The following is a 24,585-nucleotide window of genomic DNA, read 5'->3' on the forward strand; positions in this document are numbered from 1 at the left end:
GGCCCCAATCATGACGCCACACACACAGGGCAGGGTGCGTGGCGCCGATGCTCTGTAGGCATCCGCCCGCTACCCCGTAACACTCCCCGCCCCCCGGTGGGCGGAGAGGGGGGAGGGGGAGGCACATAGAGAGCATCGCAGCTCCCGGGTAGAGGACCAACAAGGAACCGGAGATCACCACAACCGCAACATACCCCAAATGAACTGGCGCAACGGCACTGTAGAACTACATGGATACAAAATTAATGTACCCTGAGTGTGTAAAAACCGGGTATGGTGGCATAACCACCCGGAATTTACAAACCTCACACTGGGGTAGTAGGGGAACACTACCAACCCAGTCATCAAATCTCCATCCCTGTTCAAATCGAATAGAAAGGGGGGGGAAAAAATTCTGCTGGATTCTGTAGAAGTCTTCACTGTGGGGCTGCCCTGTCCTCTTCCTGCTGCTGTATTTCCAGTGCTGTGGGGGAGAACAGCTTCGGGTCTCCGATCTCAGCTGCACTAAAGATGATCCGATGAGGACACCCCCCTCCTGTCCTCACCTCCATTGAGAAAAGTCCTTTCATCGATTTACACTGCCTGTAACACGATCTGTGATTGGGGATAGAATCTTGTAACTGATCAGAATCTTAGGCATTACAGCTTGTATAAGAATAGTGTAAACAGCAAGCTTTTACAACGCACTTGCAGCCCTTTTAGCAAGCTATTAGCTTTTAAAGTACCATTCAGATCCAGTTTGTAAATGTTGAACAAAGATCCTATGGGGATTGCTAATTGCCATTTTAACTGCTTGCCGACCAGCCGCTGTCGTTATATGGTGGCAGGTTGGCTCTCCTGCGTAGCTGTAAGTCGGCTCGCGCAGTTACGGGTGGGCACACACCGTCTGCATCACGCGCTCGCACGGGCCGGTGGACATCGGGTCGCCGGTGGACTTCGAGTCATCACCTAGTACAGAGGCAGAATGGGGATCTGCCTTTGTAAACAAGGCGAATCCCCGTTCTGACAGGGGACGTGACAGAGATCTACTGTTCCCAGTCATCGGCAACAGTGATCTCTGTCATTTCCCTGGCAGCCCATCCCCCCTACAGTTAGAACACACCCAGGGAACACAGTTAACCCCTTGATTGCCCCCTAGTGTTAACCCCTTCCCTGCCAGTGTAATTTTTACATGTAATGTCACTGGTCCCCAACAAGTGTCATTTGGGGTCAGATTTGTCCGCCGCAATGTCGCAGTCCTGCTAAAAATTGCAGATCACCGCCATTACTAGTAAAAACAATTTAAAAAAAAGTCCCTAAATCTATCCCATAGTTTGTAGACGCGATAACTTTTGCACAAACCAATCAATATATGCCTATTGGGATTTTTTTTTACCAAAAATATGTAGAAGAATACATATCAGCCTAAACTGAGGGAAAAAATATTTTTTTTATATATTTTTGGAAGATATTTATTATAGCAAAAAGTAAAAAATACTGCATTTTTTTCAAAATTGTCACTCTTTTTTTGTTTATAGCGCAAAAAATAAAAAAACGCAGAGGCGATCAAACACCACCAAAAGAAAGCTCTATTTGTGGGAAAAAAAGGACGTCAATTTTGTTTGGGTACAGCGTCGCACGACCATGCTGTTGTCAGTTAAAGCGACACAGTGCCGAAGCGCAAAAAATGCTCTGGTCTTTGGGCAGCCAAATGGTCCAGGGCTGAAGTGGGTAAGAAGCAGGACACATGCATGAGGCTTTTATTTTATTTTTTTGGTTGAATAATGATTTGATTTGGTATATTTTATTTTCTATATTTTTGGATGCATAGAATGCACTTTTTGGTTAAGTTCTATTGGCAGATAGCATGTCTAATTTTATCGGTTTTCTTTTTTTAATGCACAATAAAAAAATTGTGTAGAATAATACTTGGCTATGTGACAAAATAGGGGATAGTTTTTATGGGATTTTAGTTTTTTTTTATTAGTAATGGCGGCGATCTGCGATTTTTATTGGGACTGCGACATTATGGATGCGGACACATCGAACATTTTTAAAACATTTTTGGGACCATTGTCATTTATACAGCTATCAGTGCGATTAAAAATTCATTTTTTTTTGTGTAAATGACACTGGCAGTGAAGAGGTTAACCACTGGGGGCAGTGAAGGGGTTAAGTGTGTCCTAGGGAGTGATTCTAACTGTGAGGGGGCTGGGCTTAAACACACAGGACAGTGATCACTGCTCTTGATCACAGAGAGCAGTAGATCACTGTCCTGTCACTAGGCAGAACGGGGAATGATTTGTTTACATAAGCATCTGCCCATTCTTCCTCTCCGTGACATGATCACGGGCACCCGACGGACATCGAGTCTGCGGGACCGACGGTCACGGAGACCGTGGTGGTGCACGCGCTCGCGACACCACTTCTTAAAGGGGAAGTACCTGTACGCCCTTTTGCCTGCCAGTGCCATTCTGCCGACGTACATCGGCGTGCACTGGTCGGCAAGCGGTTAATATAGGGGATCAACAATGCCAAGAGTTGGTGAAAGCAGAGGTCCGTCATCCGGAGATAATTCAGAAAATCATCCGGATTATTCTCCTGGAGCTCCCGCAGCAAAGGCATATGACATAATTGGTCACGATTAATAAAGCAACCAATTTTGGTCCAAGAAATCCTCCTCCTCCTGTTCCTGGACTGGACTTGGGTCAAAGCAATGACTCCAAGGCTAGTGATAAATAACACGATATCTTCTCCGTTACTGCAACATGGCTGGTTGACGAACAGCCGCTCAGAAATTAAATGAAAAGCGCGAAATGAAAAGCGCAAAATGAAAAGCACAAAATGAAAAGCGCGAATCAACACTCACCAAACTTCTACTAACACAAAATTATCAGAAGGAGCCCAAAGGGTGGCGCTAAAGAGCTGAAAAACCACATAGTACGACACTATGTTCGTGTTTGCAATTCCTTGCTGTTTGTATGCAAGACAATTTCCTGGCCAACGCCCTTTGGACAAAAGTCTGAGGTTTTTTCTGCGGAAAATCCGATCGTGTGTACGAGGCTTAAGTGCAAGAACCTTTCTCAATAGAGAAGAGGGCAGGAGGGGACAATTGCCCATTGGATCATCTATAGTGCATCTGAGCCTGGAGACTCGACATTGATAACCCGCCCACAGTGCCGGAAGTCTAGCAGCAGGAAGAAGACGGGCAGCTCTGCAGTGAAGATTTACACAGAATCCAGCAGCCTGCAGATGGGATATACTTTATTACCAGTAACTAAGGCAGTAGTGAAAAAAAACATTCTAAACTAAATTTCAGCTTTTAAATATCTATTAGCCCTTTAAACCTTAAATACCATTTTAGTAGACCGCGTCAGAAGGTTACAAATGTGTGAATGGTACTTGTGGCTTTCATGCATAAATCTAACTTGCATTATATGCTAATTGAAGCTTTAACAAAATTGCACAAATTTTACAGACTTTTTTATTAATTTCTTCTTCTGAATTGTTAATCATTTCTATGGGAATGGGTAAATTAATTTGTAACAAATCCACAACCAAGTGCAGCTTTGTAATTTCAGAGATCCATCTCTTGTTATTCATCGTGTATTACGATAGGTCGCTCTTGCCCCATTCGCCATTCTCTCTCATCACAGCTGATCAAACATTGTCGGCAGACAGAGGGGCTGTTACCGTGGAAACTGAGACCTTGCCGTCTCGCCCAGAGCTACAAGCACCTGTCCAATGGCATTTAGTAGCCTCAGGTCTCACGCAGGTCTAGGATGACTTGTAGCTCTCCATCTGTGGAAGTCAAAAGGCGAAAAAAAAAAAAAAAAAGGTCATTTGTGCATAAAAGTCAAATTATCCCCGAGGCCTTCGCCATGTTCAATGGCACAGAGAATTTTCGGAACCCCTCAGATGTCAAATGAATACATCACACTTGTCACCATGTTTGTGGCTTAGCATTATAATGTTGAGGAAGGACATTGGTTTTGTTTCATAATTTGTTTCAGTTGTTTGTCTTTTTATTTCTTCATTGCTTGCTATCGTCTTGTTATTACAAACTTGACAGTAAAAACCTTGCAAGGCCTGTCATAGGCCTACATGACACAATCACAAGTAATTTTAATTTAAAGGGTAACTCCACTTTTGTGGGAAAAAAATATAGCAAATTAAAAAAAAATGTATATAGCAAATACAAAAAAATAATACATTGCTACACAAGCCATGTTAGAATTTGAAGCTTAAAGAGTAACTCCACTTTTGTTGAGGGAAAAAAAAGAATTCCCCTCTGGGTGATCTATATACATTGCAAGGATTTCACAAACTTTGTTGCAGATTCCTACCTTTTTGTTATTCTGGAGAAATAGCTGTTTGTCAGTGACCAAATCTGTATGGATGTGATTTGTAATTATCAATAAGCTGTCGCACATGCAGTGTTCTGATGAGGAAAGGGACAGGGTCTGCATCCCTTTAGATGTTACATAGTTAGTCAGGTTGAAAAAGACACAAGTCCATCTAGTTCAACCATAAAAAAATAAAATAAAAAATATCATACAATCCCATATAACCAATCCTATACCCACAGTTGATCCAGAGGAAGGCAAAAAAAAAAAACAGAAAAGCATGATCCAATTTGCTACAGGAGGGGAAAAAATTCCTTCCCGATCCCAGAGAAGCATTCGGATTTTCCCTGGATCAACTTTACCTATAAATGTTAGTACCCAGTTATATTATGTACATTTAGGAAAGAATCCAGGCCTTTCTTAGAGCAATCTATTGAGCTGACCAGAATCACCTCTGGAGGGAGTCTATTCCACGTTTTCACCGCTCTTACTGCGAAGAAACCTTTCCGTATTTGAAGATGAAATCTCTTTTCCTGTAGATGTAAAGAGTGCCCCCTTTGTCCTCAGTGTTGACCAAAAAAGTGAATAACTCAACACCAAGTTCACTATATGGACCCCTTATGTATTTATACATGGTAATCATATCCCCCCTTAATCTTCTCTTCTCAAGAGTGAATAAATGTGATTTCCCTTTGTGAGTATTCCACCAAAAGTGACATTTTTGTTGCAGGGATGCTCAAAATCTCAAACAAAAATGTAACCGGCAACTGGATAACTTCTTAGTGTTATCCTTTATTTGGCTACATCATATAGAGAAAAAATGTTTATGGGAATTAAATGTGTAAAACTGCCAACATCCTGAATACAGAGAAAAAGGAGGTATGCATCAAGTGCAATAGGGGCAGCCCCCTTGGACTTTTTAGGCAGAAAATTGGTGTAGAAAAATAGGTAAAAGTCAACGCAGTGCCACTTTTATTGAGTACACAATATGATAAAATTTGTGAACATAGCCATAGAAAATAATGTTAAAATATACAAGGTATACCAATGAACCAAAATATACATGTATATGTCAAATCCAAGGCGAATATATCCAGGTAATGCCAAAGTTTTACTGTGGTCAGTCCATGAAGATTTCTAGCATGTAACCCAACATGTTTCGGAATTTATTGGTATATTTTCCTTCATCAGGGGAGATTTACATTTTGGGGGACTTTATCTTTATCTGAAATATAGACTCTAAGGTACTTACATAGGAAGGTTAACTATATGGACACAGAAGGAGGCTAATAATAAAACAATAATTATTATTATCCATATAGTGAACCTTTCTATGTAAGTACCTTAGAGCCAAATACAATGAAGCTTACTATGCAAAATTAACTACTCAGTTCACATCTACTGTATGTACTGCAATGTGACCACTATGTAATTATATCTATATTTCAGATAAAGATAAAGTCACCCAAAATTTGACTGCAGTCTCCTTTATATCACATTGCCCTTTTACATTACAGCACCCCTAGCTATCACAGCCCCCCACAGTGCCCCTTTCAGTCATGTCCCCCCTTCCCTGTTGAACATCACAGTGACCCCTGTAAGACCCCTTTCACACTTGTGTGGTTTGTCCTGCGACTTGAGAATGCAAAGTCGCATGACAAGTCGTATCCCATGATTTTTAATGAGTACCATTCATATCTGTGCGACTTCAAAGTAGTCCCTGCACTACTTTGGTCCTAATTTGATGCGACTTGAAGTCCATAGACCTCAACATTACACAGCAATTGCTTCAAGTTGCGTCAAAGTCACAGGAAAAATCACATAAAAAATGCAGCAAAATCACGCAACTTCCAGGTCGCACAAATGTGAAAGGGGCCTAAATCTCTGCCTCCCCTGCACAGTCCTACCTTTCTATTGGCCTGTGCATCCTCTTCCGCATCTCCCGCCCCGCCACCAATGTCATCCTATCAGCAGGGGGTGGGAGGAGCTGCAGATCTGGATGGATGGTGGGAGCCCTCTGCTCTGCTGATAGGGTGAAATTGGCGGCCTGAGTGGGAGATGCGGGAGAGGATGCAGGGGCAAAGTGGCACGGCCGTGCCACATCTGCTACTAAGTTTGTTAAAATCCTTGCAATGCACATCAGTCACCCAGAGGGGATTGTTTTTTTTTTTTTTTTTCTCAACAAAAGTGGAGTTACACTTTAAAGCCAACTTCTACTTCTGATGAAGATGATATTGTTTAGCTGGGCAGGAATATTATTAAACTGATAAACATGAATTACCCATTTAGTTTCTCTTATGCCTATGTAGTCATTTCTAAAACCAAAAAACTGGTGACAATAAAGAACAGAAGGGTATGCAGACACTATGTCATGGGCACTTTGGTTGTCATTGGCAATGTATTTTGTCAGATTTTTAGTGCATTTATTTAAAATAATAAAGCAATATCAAATATTGTACAGCTTGTGCTGTTATCTTCACCTTGTCTGTATTTATAATATGCAGCTGCCCCTCCAACTCACAGAGCACCACCTCTGACAACTTCTACTGGCAAGAAACATTCTAAATCAGGTACTTGGCTGTAGGTATAGAGGTGGGGCAGAGGTAGGTACTGACCAGTGTCAGCTTGTGAGCCACATGCAGGCATGATGAGTGCTGGTGAGCCTTGCTGGTTATAAAATACTCATACAGAATTTAAAAAAATCATGTTGATGGTACTGTTAAAGCTGAGCTTCAAGAAAATGGCTAAATACACATATATGTGAACTGCTTTACCTGCCAAACGATAGGTAATTCTGTTCAGGCTTGGGATCTGGGCACCCCTTCTAAAAAGCACAGCCAGGTTCTGGACCTCCCTGGAGATTCAAATGTAAATAAGCTGTACCCTGTGATCGATCCATGCTTGTGACTTGACAAGGAGGTAGCATGCTTATTATCTCTCCTCTAATACAAGCATTTTCAAAAGCACCCTGTTTGACTGATTCTTTCATTTTCTATTCTGGGTGGCTGATATGAAAACAAGTTCAGGTACTTTATGGTAGGTTTTTTTTAATTTAAATTAAATAAATAAGATGGCCTTCGCTTAGATAAGGCTGCTTGAGTGCTGGCTAAGGCCCACATGAGACTCACAAGGAACTGGTCGGGGAATACCTCCCATAGGTCCCAATGTTGGTCATTTTTACAGTCTGTACAGGTGATAAAGTATAAGAATGACCAACAAAATAGAATAGACACAACTGATAATTTTGCTGTGATGGTAGCTGTGGTTTCAGTACCTATCAGTAGTTATTCAGCCAAGCTGTGACTCATAACCAGAAAGTGTGTGGTTTTTTTACCTTCAAGCATCCTCAAAGACTTTTATAGCACCTGAACCGACCCCGGCCTATGTCATCGATGCGTTGGTCAAGAATCCAAAAGGTAAAGGTTGTAAAATGCAGTTGTGTCCTTTTTTTTTTATTACTAATTTCTTTCGAAGGAACCGGTGGGAGAAACTTTAAAGTGAGCCGCCTATGGTTAACTTGTCAAGTTAAAATTTAGCATGAACCTGATCTACCCTTAAATGTTTCTAAGGCAAAAATGATTCTCAAGTGCAGGCATAGTGCCCAAACATATGTGTGCTAGTATTAAAACTAAACCCTGTGTCCCTGTGGAGCCCTTTAGAACTGTACATGGTTCCTCCTGTTCTGCCCAAGTTGAGATGAGGCCCTGCCCTTCCTGATACTAAGATTGCAAAAGGTCTAGCAGTTGAGAAGAAGTGGCCAGGTTTAGCATCAGGAAGGGCAGTTAGGACTGGGAGACAGAGGTGTGGCTGGAGAGACTCCAGTAAGCGATGCAGCTGAAATGGATTTAATAGATTGATGAATTAAGTATGCTTATAAGGCATAAAGCTGGCCTTACATGTCAAATTTCGAAAGAATTTTCTTTCAAAAATCTTATCTAAGAATTTTCGTTCAAATTCTGCACCATTAGTGGGCCACAGCAATGCTTGATCTTTGTGCGGCCATCGAATTTGAGTGATCGGGCATGTTGGAAATTTTTTGAAAAGTGAACGATTTTCTAATCAATGATGATAGAGAAATATAAATTGAAAAAGAAACGCTCATGAGCACAAGAAAAGAAAATTCCCTGGAAAGAAAAGATTCCCGGCCACAAAAATTATTTTTTGTAACAACATGAGGTGAAATTGAAGGCTTGGTTGGTCAAATTTCGAAATCAATGGTGGCATCATTGGATCACAAAACGCACTCAATTTCTGATTTTCCAGAAAAAAAATTGTATGGAATTTGACCCATGTAAGGCCTACGAAACCTTTCCTCTATACACCTGCTATCTATGACAGCTCGGTCACTATGTTGGGACCAAACTGGGCTGAGAGCAGAATCTTCCCCAACAACATATGTGTGGTGTGTGGACATTAAGGTCCACCATCCTAACCATCAAACATCTGCATTATATGGTAGGCAAGAGGTGAAGTAACTACCTCTCCCAAAGCCCTGTGCATACGGCTTAAAAAAAAAAACCTGTGTTCAGATGCATTTAGAACTAATTTCTACATGTATCTCGAAGCATGCAGTGTTTTACTATGACTGACTGCACACCTAGACCTTCAGCTGCATCTAGCCACATTCAATCTGGCTGCCTCTTCCTAAACTGGAAATTTCTGCATTTCTGGACCATCTAGCCTGGTTTTATGCAGTGCAAACATGGCCATGTTTGTAAAAGCAAGAGAAAGTGACCTAGGAAGAATATGGTTGTTTTGGACAAAAAAATGGGACCCACCTCTCCTGGTTGTGGGCAAATTGCTGCTAGCCCAATTACAATTGTGAAAAAAGAGAAAAGAAAACACCCAGGGGGTTTTCCTTTCTCTTTTTTCAAAATATGGTTGTTTCTCCTTCCCATATAACATCTGCATTTAATGTAGGAGAGCCATGTGCTTGAGGCCTTATTTTAAGTGGAAGTCCATGCTAGACATGCGCACACTGAAAAATTTTGGTTTCATTCGAAAAATAAATTTAGCGTATTTAGTTACTCCCGAAATTCGTTTTTATTTATTTTGTGTCATTAAAAAATGCATTCGTCTGAAAATCCGACTTAAGGTCGAATCTGTCAATTGAAGGCTTATGGGGGTTATTTACGAAAGGCAAATCCACTTTGCACTACAAGTGCAAAGTGCACTTGAAATTGCACTGAATGTGCACTTGGAAGTGCAGTCGCTGTAAATCTGAGGGGTAGATCTGAAATGAGGGGAAGCTCTGCTGATTTTATCATCCAATTATGTCCAAGCTAATATGCTGTTTTTTTATTTTCCTTGCATGTCCCGCCAGATCTACAGCGTTTGCACTTCCAGGTGCACTTTCAGTGCAATTTAAAATTCACTTTGCACTTGTAGTGCAAAGTGGATTTGCCTTTCGTAAATAACCCCCATAGTGTCTGTCGGATGTTCTAAGAAGATTCGATGAAGCAGCTAAACTGTACGACGCCACGATTGTACATTTCAGGTCGATTGCTCCGCCCACAAGCTATAGTAGAATTTGAATGTTGTATGACTAGTAATAATTATATTTATTAATTATTAGTACTAGTCAAACAACATTAGAATGCTTCTATAGCCTATGGGCGGAGTATTTAATAGTAAATGCCCGCTTGTATCGCAATCGTATGTTTTTAGCTGCTTTGTCAAATCTTCATGTCTCTATAATGTCGAATCTTTTCTTTCTATGTCGAATAATCTTGGACTAATAGAGTTAGGTTAGGCACATTCAACCACAGGTTCGATAGACACAGATCGCTATTGTCACTGTCATGTCGAATCTTCTATCTATATCGAACTGTTGTCGAAACGATAGGAAAATAAAGCATTTTTTTCATTTCGGATCTTTTGGATTTGGAATTCTGCACGTTCGTTATCGTTTGTTAAAACGAACACGAAAATCCCCGAAATTCGGACGAAAACGAATGCACATGTCTAGTCCATGCTAAAACTAAAATCCCTGCATCTATAGACCCCCACGATCTAACCCTGTAAAGAAAAAATTAGTGTGCGTAACTTTTCTAAAGCCGATCTGACCCGATCTCTAGCGGCAGAAGCTCTGCAGAGGACACAGCCAACAGCAGCTGTGAAATGAATGGGAAGTGACGTGACCCATAGACTTACTATGGGGCTTCCGTTGTCAGACGTGTCCTCTGTACCCGCCTCCACAGCTCAGTGTGGGATTGGGTCGGATCGTCCGCAGAAAAGGTATGTATACTAATTTTTTCTTTACAGGGCTAGATAGGTTAGAGTTAGATCGTGGGTGTCTATAGATGCAGGGATTTTAGTTTTAGCATGGACTTCCACTTTAAGGATAAGTCCACCTCTTGGAATAAAATAATAAATGCACATATATTTACAGCATTGACTTTTTTTATGCATATGAGCCTGCAAATCATTGGAACCATGATCAGGCTCTTCCACTAGTTCGCGGTTCCTACGGAGGTATGGGCTTTCAGTTGGAGAGCTGGAGGAAGTGTCTATGGACTACAGATGTGGTGATCATTGCACTTGTATTCCATTGAAAACTATAATGCCCCGTACACACAATAAGATTTTCCGACAACAAATGTTGGATGTGAGCTTGTTGTCGGAAAGTCCGACCGTGTGTAGGCTCCATAGAATATTTGTTGGCAGAATTTCTGCCGACAAATGTTTGAGAGCAGATTCTGAGCGTATGTACACAATTCCGACGCACAAAGTTCCACGCATGCTCGGAATCAAGCAGAAGAGCCGCACTGGCTATTGAACTTCATTTTTCTTGGCTCGTCGTACGCGTTGTACATCACCGCGTTCTTGACGTTCGGAATTTCCGACAACATTTGTGTGACCGTGTGTATGCAAGACAAGTTTGAGCCAACATCCTTCGGAAAAAAATCCACGGTTTTGTTGTCGGAAAATCCTATCGTGTGTACATAGCCTTAGTCTGTCGGCCATGGTGGCGTATGGGACTTGTAGTACATGCATTCGCAGATTCCTGTGCTAAGTCTGCACAACCGTGCAGAACTAAAAAAAAACTGACAGTGGCTGTGGGTGAGAGGAACCCCTGTGTACCTTTTGGAGAGGGAGGGGTCCGCTTGGCACCATGTTACACCCTAAATACAGATGTAAAATGGTGTAAGAGGTGGAGTTAGCCTTTAAAGCACAGATTTTTATTCATCAGTAGCAGTCTATTTCCTGCATGCAAAACAGAAATAGCTACAGATTCATAGACCCTGTTACAGAAACATTTTAGGCTAACGTTGGTTCACATTTAAATGTTTTTTCTAACATCTTAGTTTTATTGCTCCAGAGCTTGTTTACCCCCTAAGTCTTCTAGTCAAAGTGTTTTGCTTCATGATATATTGTACTTTTTGGTCCTATCTGTGCAATAGAAATGATGATATTGCTTTATTTCTCGTTAATGTCACCTCTTCCCCAGGTCAGGGTCTTATCTCCTGCTCCCAAATGTGAAACTGCTATGGCTGGCATAGCAAGCTACACTGGCAACTTGTAGCAGCTCTGTGGTGTTAAAAACCGTCATTCATTACTTAAATGAAGGAACCAATGCAAGCTAAAGTGTAGCATTACCCATGACTAGTCAGAACTAGCTGTACAACTCATTTGACTGCATGAGATAAATCACTCTTCTACTATTGTGTCTGAGGGACACAACAGAAAGTTAAATATGAACCCCAGGTATGGATTTTATTGCATAGTTATATTGATCCAGTTTGGACCAACTAAGCATACATATGTCATACCTGTTGGACTGCTGTAAGTGGAGAACCACTCTAGTAGTTGCAGCTACTACAGTGATTACCGTTGTCTTCTGGGTCCTGCTGCCATTCTGCATAGTGACAACAGGGCGTTGCTTGCTCGGCACAGGTTCCATTCATGGAATGCCTTGTAGTTTGTTGTTTTTTTTTTTAATAAATGCAAGGTTTTCTCTGATTGGATGAAACGAAGAGGCGGAACAGTGATGTCACAATCTCTACCTCCTCTAATCAGTTGAATGACTTGTAATTAATTGAAAAAAAATACAAGGTGCTCTGTTAAAGGCACACGTGCCAAGTGAACAAGCGAATTCCTGTGTTCACTTTGAAGAACAGCAGCGGCTTGGCACAGGATCCAGAAGATCGTGGCAATCTCTGTAGTAGCAGTGGTTCTCTGCTTCCACAGCGGTCCAAAAGGCATGGGAATGCTTTTCCTTACATTGGTCCAAACTGGTCCAATGTTACTATGCAATAAAAATCAGACCCGGAGTTCATCTTTTTTGGAAAATGTTATCTAAATGAGGGAAAATGCCCCTTTTGGACAGGTAGGTAAGACATTCTGTTCACAAAGTTGGTTATTTCATGTATTATTTATGTACTCTTCTAAAATATCAGATGCATCACGTTGATGGAGTCAAAATGTAAGGTGTGTTGTTTTATATAACCTCAGATGTGGCAGCAATGAAGAATTGTTTTTCTACATGATTACATGCTACCCTGTTTCCCAGAAAATAAGACCTAGCGTGATTGTCGGCAATGGCTGCAATATAAGCCCTACCCCCCAAATAAGCCCTACCCTGTTTCCCCGAAAATAAGCCCTACCCTGAAAATAAGACCTACAAGGACTTTAACTAGGGCTTATTTGGGGGGTAGGGCTTATATTGCAGCCATCACCGACAATCATGCTAGGTCTTATTTTTGGAGGAACAAGGGAAGTTGGTTAAATAATGTTGAGAAGCTGTATCTGAAGAGTGAATGTTGGAATGTCCATGCTGAAATGTTGGATCTGCATTTCCATGTCTTTGTTAATTTGCATGGGTTGTTGATTCTGTATTCATCTGCATGGTCTATTATCACAATGCATGTTCCCTCCATCTCATTTAAAGCATTCCTACACAACAAGTACATTCATGCCCATTCATCCAATTCACACAAGTTGTTCTAATGCAGTGCCTAATATCCTGACTTATTTTTATTTGAATGTTTTTAACTGTAAAATTGCCTTTTTTGATTCTTTGTTCAGACTGGCTTCTATTTACTTTGGGATGTTTTCCTGATGTTTACTGACCCTATCTTACACATTACCCAATAACAAAGATGTCTGTTATGAAAAAAAAAAAAAAAAAGTGCCGCACTGTGTTCCCATATAGTGAGAAAACCTACAATTGCACCAATTCAATATATCATACAAAATTTCCCTGTTATAATGTCCATACACAATCCACAATATAAGTGTTTCCTTAATAATAATAAGCAACCGTTAATGCAGTCCAATGTGAAAAATTCAAGCGACAATTTGTTCAAAACAATCCAAATAAAATATTAGAATCATGAAATCCAAGAAACAAAAATAAAAAATGCTCAAAATAAAATCTTCAAAAAAATCTTCACTGATGTTTTCCTAAAATAATATTCAAACCATGCTTTTAATTCTGTGCACATAGTGCTCCCTCTCCACCAGGTGTGCTCTGACCTTGTTTCCTGTGACCTCACAATTAGGTTTGGTCAAACAGTGCTTATGTCCCTCTGGGGCTCAGGTAGGTCTCTGTGGAGAGAAGGTCCTTCCCCCCTCCTTTCTTTTTAAAACTCCAATGCGTGGATATCTTCAGTGTGGGTAACATATATCCAAATGTAGAAAGGAAGGACAAAAAATGCCAAAAATAGTGCTTATGTCATTAGGATTAGTAGCAATTATCACTTTAGTCTACACTAAACCACACTAAAAAAGCATGCTGTAAATACCACTTTAGCGGATCAACAGTGAGACATGGCTGTGCACATTACCCCTATCTTCCATACACAATCCTAGTCAGAGCTTTGTAATGTCAGGTGCCCTTCCCCTACGCGTTATGCCACAGGGTCACGTGGCTTCCTCGGGGGGATTCTCTGTTGCTCCAGCGGTCAGATATATGGGAAAAATATTTAAAGTGTATATCAAGCCAAAGTGTGTTTTTTTTTTTTTTTAGTTTTGCAAGAAAATACTTGAAGCTAAACTCCAGCTTTGTCTTAAATACTGCACAGTTGTACAGGCCCTTCTTCTGTACTGAACTTACTCTAATTTCACTGCACACTGTGAGCTTTTCACAGTGTATATTATAAGCTGCAGCAAGTCATTTCCTGGCTGCACTACTGCAGCATCATCTAGCCCTTTCTTCCCTTGCCTTACTATCCCCCAACCTCCCCATTAATTTATTGGACTTCAGTTCATGAAGGCTCAGCATTACATGTGGATGTAACTCCTCCCAAGAGCCAACCCACTGCTTGCATCATGCTTGACGGCTCCTGAGCGGAGTACAGGGGCAGGGTGCTGTGATGTTTTCAGGAAGCCCCCCAACTGGCTTCTCCAGCCATGTTGATGAGTGAGAAGAGAGGAACCAGGGAAGGCAAAAATGTCCACGTCTCGTGGTAAAAGAAATTCTAACCCTTCCACACGCAATCCAAAACTAAAGAAATACAATTTGGCTAGAGGTGCAATTTAAAGTGGAATTCCAACCAAATCTTTTGTTACTAGTTTTGGATAGCGTAGGGAGTACCTCCGGTCAAGTTTTTATGCCACTAATGGAAAGATTTCTCTGCTGCATGCTTAACCACTCAGAAATAAAAAAAACTGGCAGAGCATCTAGTACTTCCCATTCTACCCAAAAAACAGTTTTTACTGGTGTTTTTACCATTCTAGTTCCCCTGTGTCACATTCTTGTTATCATGTAATAATAGGTCTGCATGCTTTATGCAGGGAACACTAACATTGCATGTGCTGGATTGTGCGTTATATTTTCTTCCCTTCCAGCAAAAGTAGATAAAAGTATTCTTTGGTCATATTCAGGGATTTAAATAACCTTTCATTTAAAAAGATATCCTTAGGTTAATTACAGTATGTCAGAGTCCCTTTTTAATCACATTGCCCTTGCATATGAGTATCGTCACCACTGTCCCAGAATTCCTTGTCAGTCCCCCTCCTCAGCCTAGATGCTGGCCTCCAGCCATGCTGTAGGGAGATTGACACTTACGTGTAAGGTTCCCCACTGGTGTTTGATTAAATCTCGTAACATCGTTCAGAGCCTGCGGCAAGGTCATAGATCTGGCACAGTCCTCTCTGGATAGAATAATGCTTGATTGAAACATCCAAAAGCTCCTCACATTGTGATGCACATTCGATTTTAACGACTTCGAGAAATCTCAAAATGACAGTGGCTCAATGAAGTAACAAGGTACAAGACCAATCACTAAATGCAAATAGAGGTGTTATCGTATGAAAGATGGGAGCATACACTAGTCTTTATATGGGAATACCAGAGACCCCGTCACCAACTTCAAAAACTGCAGGTAAAAGCAGAAACAGCAAGAGTTTTAAATGCTTTCTTGCAGTGTTTTTCTTTTGCATAAATTATTTTTTATTCACTTGTAATGTACCTTTGAACTTGATAGTCAATTACTTAGCACAGCCCCCTCCATACTTGCCTGTCATATTCCTCTCCTCTTCTGAGGGTATCTAATTACTCTTTGTGCTGGCCTAGCTCCTCGGCCCCTCCTCTAAACTTCCCACACAACCTAATGCTGCGTACACACGATCGGAATTTTGGTCGGAAAAAGGTATGATGCCTTGCATACACACGGTCACACAAAAGTTCTCTGAACTTTCAACCGTCAAGAACGCGGTGACGTACAACACTAGAACGAGCCGAGAAAATGAAGTTCAATGCTTCTGAGCATGCGTCGAATTGTTTCCGAGCATGCGTGATTTTTTGCGCGTCCGAATTGCATACAGACGAACGCATTTTTGGATAGGAACTTTTTCCGCCCGAAAAATAGAGAACCTGCTCAATCTTTTGCTGGCTGGACATCCGCCAGCGAAAGTCCGATGGAGCATGCACACGATCGCATTTTCCGACCAAAACCTCTCATCGGAGTTTTGCTGACGGCATTTCTGATCGTGTGTACGGGGCATAATTGTTATTTTACATTTGTGCGGTGGGTTAATGCATGTGCATTATCTCCCATTTTAATGAGCATTGCATCAAGGCAGCCCATTAAAATCAATGGGCATTCAATGCACAAAAATGTTCCAAAAATTAGATATGTCACAAAAATGTTGCTGGAACACACTATGGTGTCCTGCAATGCATGTGCTTTTCCTTACTGCTGGGATCTTCAAAGTTTCCAAAGAGACAGTTTACTGGGGCCGGATAGTGCCGAATGGGAGTAAAAAATGTCCCAGGCCCAGCTTCAGTGAGAATAAACATTGCCTCAGGGTTGGTGGCCAGCAGGAGGAAGAATAGTGCCCCATCATTGGTAAAAGTGGGAGTAATAGCGCCCCATCATTTGTATCCGTGGAAGGAATAGTGCCCCATCATTGGTATCAGTAGAAGGAATAGCGCCTTATCATTGGTGTCAGTAGGAAGAATAGCACCCCATCATTGGTATCAGTGGGAGGAATAGTGCCCCATTATTGGTATCAGTGGGCAGAATAGGGCCCCATCATTGGTATCGGTGGAAGGAATAGTGCCCCATCATTGGGATCGGTGGGAGGAATAGTGCCCCATCATTGGTATCGGTGGAAGGAATAGTGCCCCATCATTGGTTTCAGTGGGAGGAATAGTGCCCCATCATTGCTATCAGTGGGAGGAATCGTGCCCCATCATTGGTATCAGTGGGAGGAATAGTGCCCCATCATTGGTATCAGTGGGAGGAATAGCGCCCCATCATTGGTAGCGGTGGAAGGAATAGTGTACCATCATTGGTATCAGTGGGAGGAATAGCGCCCCATCATTGGTAGTGGTGGAAGGAATAGTGCCCCATCATTGGTATCAGTGGGAGGAATAGTGTCCCATCATTGGTATCAGTAAAGGGAAGTGTGCTGCATCATTGGTATCAGTGGAAGAATATTGCCCCATCATTGGTATCAGTGGGAGGAGTAGTGCCCCATTATTGGTATCAGTGGCAGGAATGGTGTCCCATCATTGGTTTCAGTGGGAGGAATAGTTGCCTGATCATTAGTATAAGCAGAAGGATTAGTTGCCTGATCATTGGTATCAGAGGGAGGAATATTTCCCCATCATTGGTATCAGTGAAAGGAATAGTGCCCCATCATTGGTATCAGTGAAAGGAAAAGTGCCCCATTATTGGTGTCAGTGGGAGGAATAATGTTCCATCATTGGCCACAGTTTGGAGAGCTATTCAAAATAAATAACACAGCAATTCCTTAACACATTTATTGTGCGTTGCTGCACTTTGTAATGATTGCAATATTGCATGAGTTCCTGCAACGCATAGATGGAAATGACCCCAAATATAGCTCCTTGGAAATAAGGTATGGTGACATGGTCTCTTTAACCTTTAATTAAAAAACAAAAAAAATAGACTGTATTTAACTTTTCAAGTAGTGAACCTCGGTGATGGCCCCTCCATTAGAGCCAGGACCCAGTATAGGTGCAGCACCATATGGTGCATCAGAGGAGGTAGAGCCTTCCATTCATAAGTAATAGAAAATCTCCAACAGAGACAGAAAAAGAAAAAAGATGATGAGGTTTCTAGCCTTCCCCTACTTTACTGAAAAATATATTGCAGTCTGTGTCACTCTTGGAGATTTTGTGTTTCCTGTCCCGGTGATTTGAGGAGTCCCATTCACAAGTATAATTGTGAAACTGTCCGAAATGGAAGATGTCTGATTGCTGCCATGAACTGTTGGGCAGAATAAGAAAACACTACCAGACACCAGTCTGTTAATTATAGAAGAATACTGTTCATATTGTGGTATACACTATGGACACCATGCTGGGTATCCTAAAGAGATAGTGTAGTTTTGAAAAATTAATTCTAAAGCCAAAAACAAAAAATGTAATATATTACAGTCTACCAGTCCTTAGATTTAGTGGCTGCATTAGTTTTATTTCTTCAGGCTGAGAATATTTTTTAGCAAGTACAGAAAATACCAATTGATCCTGCCAAAAAGCTGTGTATTGGTCATTTCCTGATAGTGATAAAAACAACATGAACAATGTGATCTCTTTTTTAAAATACTAATCCCAATAATCTACCATGTAATGGAAATGAACAAAGACCGACATGTTTGAAGCCCATCCTGTGGGACAACTATGGCTGCCACCATAGATATAATGGAAAAATAAGTCAGGGTCAGGAAGTGAGCTATTTTCAGTATTGCCAAGTAAAAATAAATGGGGAAAAATGTCTCAAAAAAAGAAAACTAATACAGCCCCATCATCTGAGGACTGGTAAGCTGCAATATATTACATTTTTGTTTTTGGGTTTAGATACGCTTTAATTCTGCAAACTGGACTAACTCTTTTCTAGGGACAGTGTTCTTCTGTAATTAACTTACTGATGCCTGGCAGTGTTTTTAGTAAAATTTCCTATACCAGCTAGCAGTTCATAGTAGTGACAGACCTCTTCTATCTTGGCCAGTTTTAGAATTATGTTTGTGAAAGGGCCCCTAGCTCCTTATACAGAAATGTTTGAAACCAAAACGGACACAACCAGAATTGACCCAATGGCAATTGAACCAACAGTATTTAGTTATACAGTGACATCATTACGGGTTCTTCAAGTGATCAATGACACAAGTTCCAGTTGAAGGGTTTGCCCAAGGCTGGCACACTATTAAATTGTCTATCATCACTTTGTGTACATGAGACATTCACTTGAAGCACTGAACATCCCAGGGTAAATAGGAGTCAGGTGGGTTTAATCTCACATTCCTGTTTTTCATTCTACAGATTGCGAATGCTACGGCCACTCCAGCCGCTGCAGTTTCATCGACTTCCTGAATGTGGTGACTTGTGTCAGCTGCAAGCACAATACCCGAGGACAGCACTGCCAGCACTGCCGGCTGGGCTTCTACCGTAATGTGTCTGCCGAGCTGGACGATGAGAATGTCTGCATACGTGAGTCATTTTGGAAGTATCTTCTTGAGAGAACGAAAGCTAAAAGTATATTTAAACCAATGCTTTTTTTGTAGCTCTGGATAGAATGAGGAGGGTTAGAATACCTGTCAGGGTTTGTTTTATTGTCTACAGCATGGGTGTGCAACTTGTGGCCCTCTAGCTGTTGCAGAACTACAAGTCCCATGAGGCATTGCAAGCCACTGACAGTTACAAGCATGACTCCTAAAGGCAGGTATACTTTATGTAAGGTAATGTTATATGTTTGTGTCAGGAACTGCCTGAACGATTAATTACAGTGGGGACGGAAAGTATTCAGACCCCCTTAAATTTTTCACTCTTTGTTATATTGCAGCCATTTGCTAAAATCATTTAAGTTCATTTTTTTCCTCATTAATGTACACACAGCACCCCATATTGACAGAAAAACACAGAATTGTTGACATTTTTGCAGATTTATTAAAAAAGAAAAACTGAAATATCACATGGTCCTAAGTATTCAGACCCTTTGCTGTGACACTCATATATTTAACTCAGATGCTGTCCATTTCTTCTGATCATCCTTGAGATGGTTCTACATCTTCATTTGAGTCCAGCTGTGTTTGATTATACTGATTGGACTTGATTAGGAAAGCCACACACCTGTCTATATAAGATCTTACAGCTCACAGTGCATGTCAGAGCAAATGAGAATCATGAGGTCAAAGGAACTGCCTGAAGAGCTCAGAGACAGAATTGTGGCAAGGCACAGATCTGGCCAAGGTTACAAAAAAAATTCTGCTGCACTTAAGGTTCCTAAGAGCACAGTGGCCTCCATAATCCTTAAATGGAAGACATTTGGGACGACCAGAACCCTTCCTAGAGCTGGCCGTCCGGCCAAACTGAGCTATCGGGGGAGAAGAGCCTTGGTGAGAGAGGTAAAGAAGAACACAAAGATCACTGTAGCTGAGCTCCAGAGATGCAGTCGGGAGATGGGAGAAAGTTGTAGAAAGTCAACCATCACTGCAGCCCTCCACCAGTCGGGGCTTTATGGCAGAGTGGCCCGACGGAAGCCTCTCCTCAGTACAAGACACATGAAAGCCCACATTTGAGTTTGCTAAAAAACACCTGAAGGACACCAAGATGGTGAGAAATAAGATTCTTTGGTCTGATGACACCAAGATAGAACTTTTTGGCCTTAATTCTAAGCGGTATGTGTGGAGAAAACCAGGCACTGCTCATCACCTGTCCTTTTAAATTTATTACCCAATGGGATGCATTGGGTAACATTCACTAATGTATATTGCTACGTATATGAATAACACGAAAGGATCAATTTCTCCCAGTGGACAAAACAGGCATGTATATTGATAACTCTCAGACAATAGTCTGAGTTTTACAAAGCCCGACAGTTATTCCCCTGTAGAAAGATTAAGTGTTAAACCATGTAAAAAATATACTATAGGGCCAAACAAGAAATGAATAAAAATTGGAAAAACAAAAATAAAATCAAAATCAAAATGGTTATTATATTGGGGGAAGAACAATCTATGTATCACAAGAAATCAATAATAGGTATATCAAAATAAGCAATAAAACATGAAAAGATCAATGTGTTATTACCCTCTCAAAATTCTTCTGGCTTACAATGGTCTTTACCAGAGGCTCCTAAAATGGCTGCCTTTCCCAAAATGGTGTCTCGTTAGGGTGGAGCTGTGACTTGGCGTCCTTGAAGTGTCAAATGACGTGATGATGAATGTCTCTGGATAGATAGGTGTGTGTATGGATGAAGTTCCGAATTGCGGGTGTACTGTGGGTGGATTAAGTGTGCGTAATCCCTTTGGCTTCCTATCCTTGTCCTAAATACCATTCTGAACAATCACAAGCTCATAAAAAATTTTAATAAGCCTAGCCTAGAAAGTGGAACTTCTTTTCATTGGTTCATGTGGGTAAATATTAATTCATTGTTTGCTCAAGCATTTTCTCTCTTAGCCACCAAGTGTCATTCTAGGATAAGGAATATTTGTTCTAAATTATTCTTATAAATAAGCCATTTTATGGCCATTTTGAGTCCATTTTCTCATGGTACAGGCATGGCCATATGATATTTTTAATATATGTATGTATAATGTTTAGGAGATCTGGTAACGTCAACATATGAGCATACATTTCTGTTGCAGCAACATTTAACAGTAATGCCCTTGTACACACGATCGGTCATTGATCGGACATTCCGACCACAAAATCCCTTTGATTTTTTCCAACGGATTTTGGGCCAAACTTGTCTTGCATACACACGGTCGCACAAAGTTGTCGGAAAATCCGATCGTTCTGAAAGCGGTAACGTAAAACACGTACGTCGGGACTATAAAGGGGGCAGTAGCCGATAGCTTTCTTCTCTTAATTTATTCTGAGCATGCGTGGCACTTTGTGCGTCGGATTTGTGTACACAATATCGGAATTTAACCGTTCGGATTTTATTGTCGGAAAATGTTATATCCTGCTCTCAAACTTTGTGTGTCGGAAATTCCGACGGAAAAAGTCCGATGGAGTCCACACACGATCGGAATTTCCGACAACACAATCCGATCGCGCGTTTTCCATCGGAAAATCCGACCGTGTGTACAGGGCATAAGAATTTATGATTATCAGGAGTTGGAACTCCATATATAGCAATTGGAATACGTAAAATACTTAGAAAATATTAAAAAAAAAATATTAATTGAATCTAGTTATGTCACACATACATTTCCCAAATAATAGAGATTACAAATAAACAAACTGTAGTCATAATAACACAATTTTTCTAGATAAATATATTTCTAAAGGGTGCTATTGACATGAAATTTTCACCACATGTCGGTAACAACCCATGCAATCCATACATACAAAGAAACCAAAACAAAAAAGTTCAGAAATTAAGTTATGTGCAATAAAATGTAATGACACAGGGAAAAGTATTGAACACATGAAGAAAGGGAGGTGCAAAAAGGCATGGAAAGCCAAGACAACTGAAATCTGTCAGTAATTAGAAAGCAATCCTGCCCCTTTCCAGCTGGTTCAGTCTCAACTGATGGCCTATAAAAAGCTGTTTCATTACCAAGGTGTCACACAAGAAACATTCCATAATGGTTAAAAGCAAAGAGCTCTCTCAAGACCTTTGCAACCTTATTGTTGCAAAACATACTGATGGCATTGGTTACAGAAGGATTTCTGAACTTCTGAATGTTCCAGTGAGCACTGTTATGGCCATAACCTGGAAGTAGGAAGAACATAATTTCACCATAAACCGGCCACAACCGGGTGCTCCTCGCAAGATTTCTGACAGAGGAGTGAAAAGAATTATCAGAAGGGTTGTCCAAGAACCAAGGACCACTTGTGGGAAACTTTATAAATACCTGGAATAAGCAGCTACAATCTTTTCAAAGAAAACAATAAGTAATGCACTCAACCGCCATGGCCTGTATGCACGTTTACCTGGCAAGACTCCATTGCTGAAGAAAAAGCATGTTGAAGCTCGTTTAAAGTTTGCTGCACAACATTTAGACAAGCCTGTAAAATACTGGGAGAATATAGTCTGATCAGATGAGACCAAAATTGAACTATTTGGATGCCATAATACACACCATGTTTGGAGGTCAAATGGCACTGAACATCACCCCAAAACACCCCCATACCAACAGTGAAGTTTGGAGGTGGGAACATCATGGTTAGGGGCTGTTTTTCAGCATACGGTTCTGGCAAACATTGTATCATTGAAGGAAGGATGAATGGAAAAATGTACCAAGACATTCTTGATAAAAATCTGCTGCAGGATGAAGAAGATGAAACAAGGGTGGACATCCAGCAAGACAATGATCCCAAACACAAAGCCAAGGAAACTCTCAATTGGTTTCAAAGAAAGAAAATAAAGCAGCAAGAATGGTCCAGCCAATCACCTGACTTGAATCCAATAGAAAATCTATGGAAAGAACTAAAGATCAGAGCTCATAGAAGAGGTCCACCGAAGCTTCAAGATTTGAAGAATGGGCCAAAATCACACCTGAGCAACGCATGTGACTAGTTTCTCCATACAGGAGGCGTCTTGAAGCTGTCATTACCAACAAAGGATTTTGTATGAAGTTTTAAATACATTTCAGTTAGCGTGTTCAATACTTTTTCCATGTGTCATTCCGTTGTTTTACACATAACTTAATTTCTGAACTTATTTGTTTTGGTTTCTTTATATGTATGGATTGCATGGGTTGTGAATTTGTGAATGTTGGGACATGTGGTGGTGACGTGTTCAATACTTATTTTACTATATATATATATATATATATATATATATATATATATATATATATATAATATAATGTACATTTTCCACTATCAGACCTCAAAGACATGTGGCAAGTCTGTGGGACAGCAGGATTTTCACATGCGCACTTGGGAGCTATGTGCTTCTTCCGGACCAATTCACTAAGTTATAAACACAGAGCAACTAAATGACAGCCCGGCACATAGCATTTTTAGCAAGTGCTCCGAAACAGCAATACAGTCACTTCTCCTATAACTGGTTCCCTTTAAATGCCCTTTTTACATCTTCTTTCTGGACAGGCTTTCATAAGTCCATTCACTTACAATTTTTATGTCTTTTATGTCTGCTGCTTGGGTAATTCACTCACTTGCGTATGAAGACAAGCCATAAACACATTAGGGTTGGTGCATCAGCTGCAGAAAGCGTGCCTGCTGAGTAATGGCTCACAAGTCTTTGGTAATTGGATTACAATGTATCCTGTGCTGGTGAAGTCTCTGTTCAGATAAGGGCATTTGAGTTGATCAGAATATTCCAGCAATATATTATCTTGACTCTTAACAAACTCTTATCGGCACAAGAGGTTACTCACCATTACAAGAGTAATGTAATTATCTTTAAGTAGTGCTGGGGCTTCCCTGCTATCATCCACAGACATTTGTCAGTGAGTGATGTGAGGAACACATGAAGTGGAGCTTTTGCAGTAGTTGGGCCCTGACTGCCGCTGAGAAATATATATTGTATTGATAGCATAGCAGCCATGTATTTCCTTTGACAAAAGTGTTGACCTGTGCTTATTCAGTGCTATGAAGGTCCATCTTTAAGGCAGGGCAAAAGGGGCATCTGCCCTGGGCCCCATCATTGTTGTAGCTTTGATAGGAAGCTGATTGGTTTCTATGCAAAAGTGAGCCTGATTTTGCACTCTCCAGTTTTAGTAAATAAACCTGTGTCTCTGGAAAGAGTATCTACTGACCATCTTGGACTCATCTTACATGCAATCCTTCACTGCTTCTTCCTCCTGACTATAAGGTGTTGAGGGGGAGAACCCTTTCCAAAGACACTGTCACTTTGCCATGTGACAGTAA

At 40.9% G+C, this 24,585-nt stretch overlaps 1 protein-coding gene across 4 annotated transcripts in view; it reads left to right on the plus strand.

The window, feature by feature from the left end:
* Window positions 1-24,585, plus strand: part of NTNG2 (netrin G2) — a 192,926-nt gene that overhangs the window by 148,443 nt on the left and 19,898 nt on the right. For 3 of the 4 annotated variants that reach the window (XM_073600522.1, XM_073600525.1, XM_073600523.1), the window contains 3 exons: window positions 6,830-6,895; window positions 7,667-7,741; window positions 19,060-19,227. In XM_073600522.1, coding sequence (XP_073456623.1) covers window positions 6,830-6,895; window positions 7,667-7,741; window positions 19,060-19,227 — 309 coding nt within the window. The remainder of the gene's footprint in view (window positions 1-6,829; window positions 6,896-7,666; window positions 7,742-19,059; window positions 19,228-24,585) is intronic. The other variant, XM_073600526.1, reaches the window with a different exon arrangement.

The sequence above is a fragment of the Aquarana catesbeiana genome, linkage group LG09, assembly GCF_042186555.1.
Source record: "Aquarana catesbeiana isolate 2022-GZ linkage group LG09, ASM4218655v1, whole genome shotgun sequence".
NCBI classification, from domain to species: domain Eukaryota; kingdom Metazoa; phylum Chordata; class Amphibia; order Anura; family Ranidae; genus Aquarana; species Aquarana catesbeiana.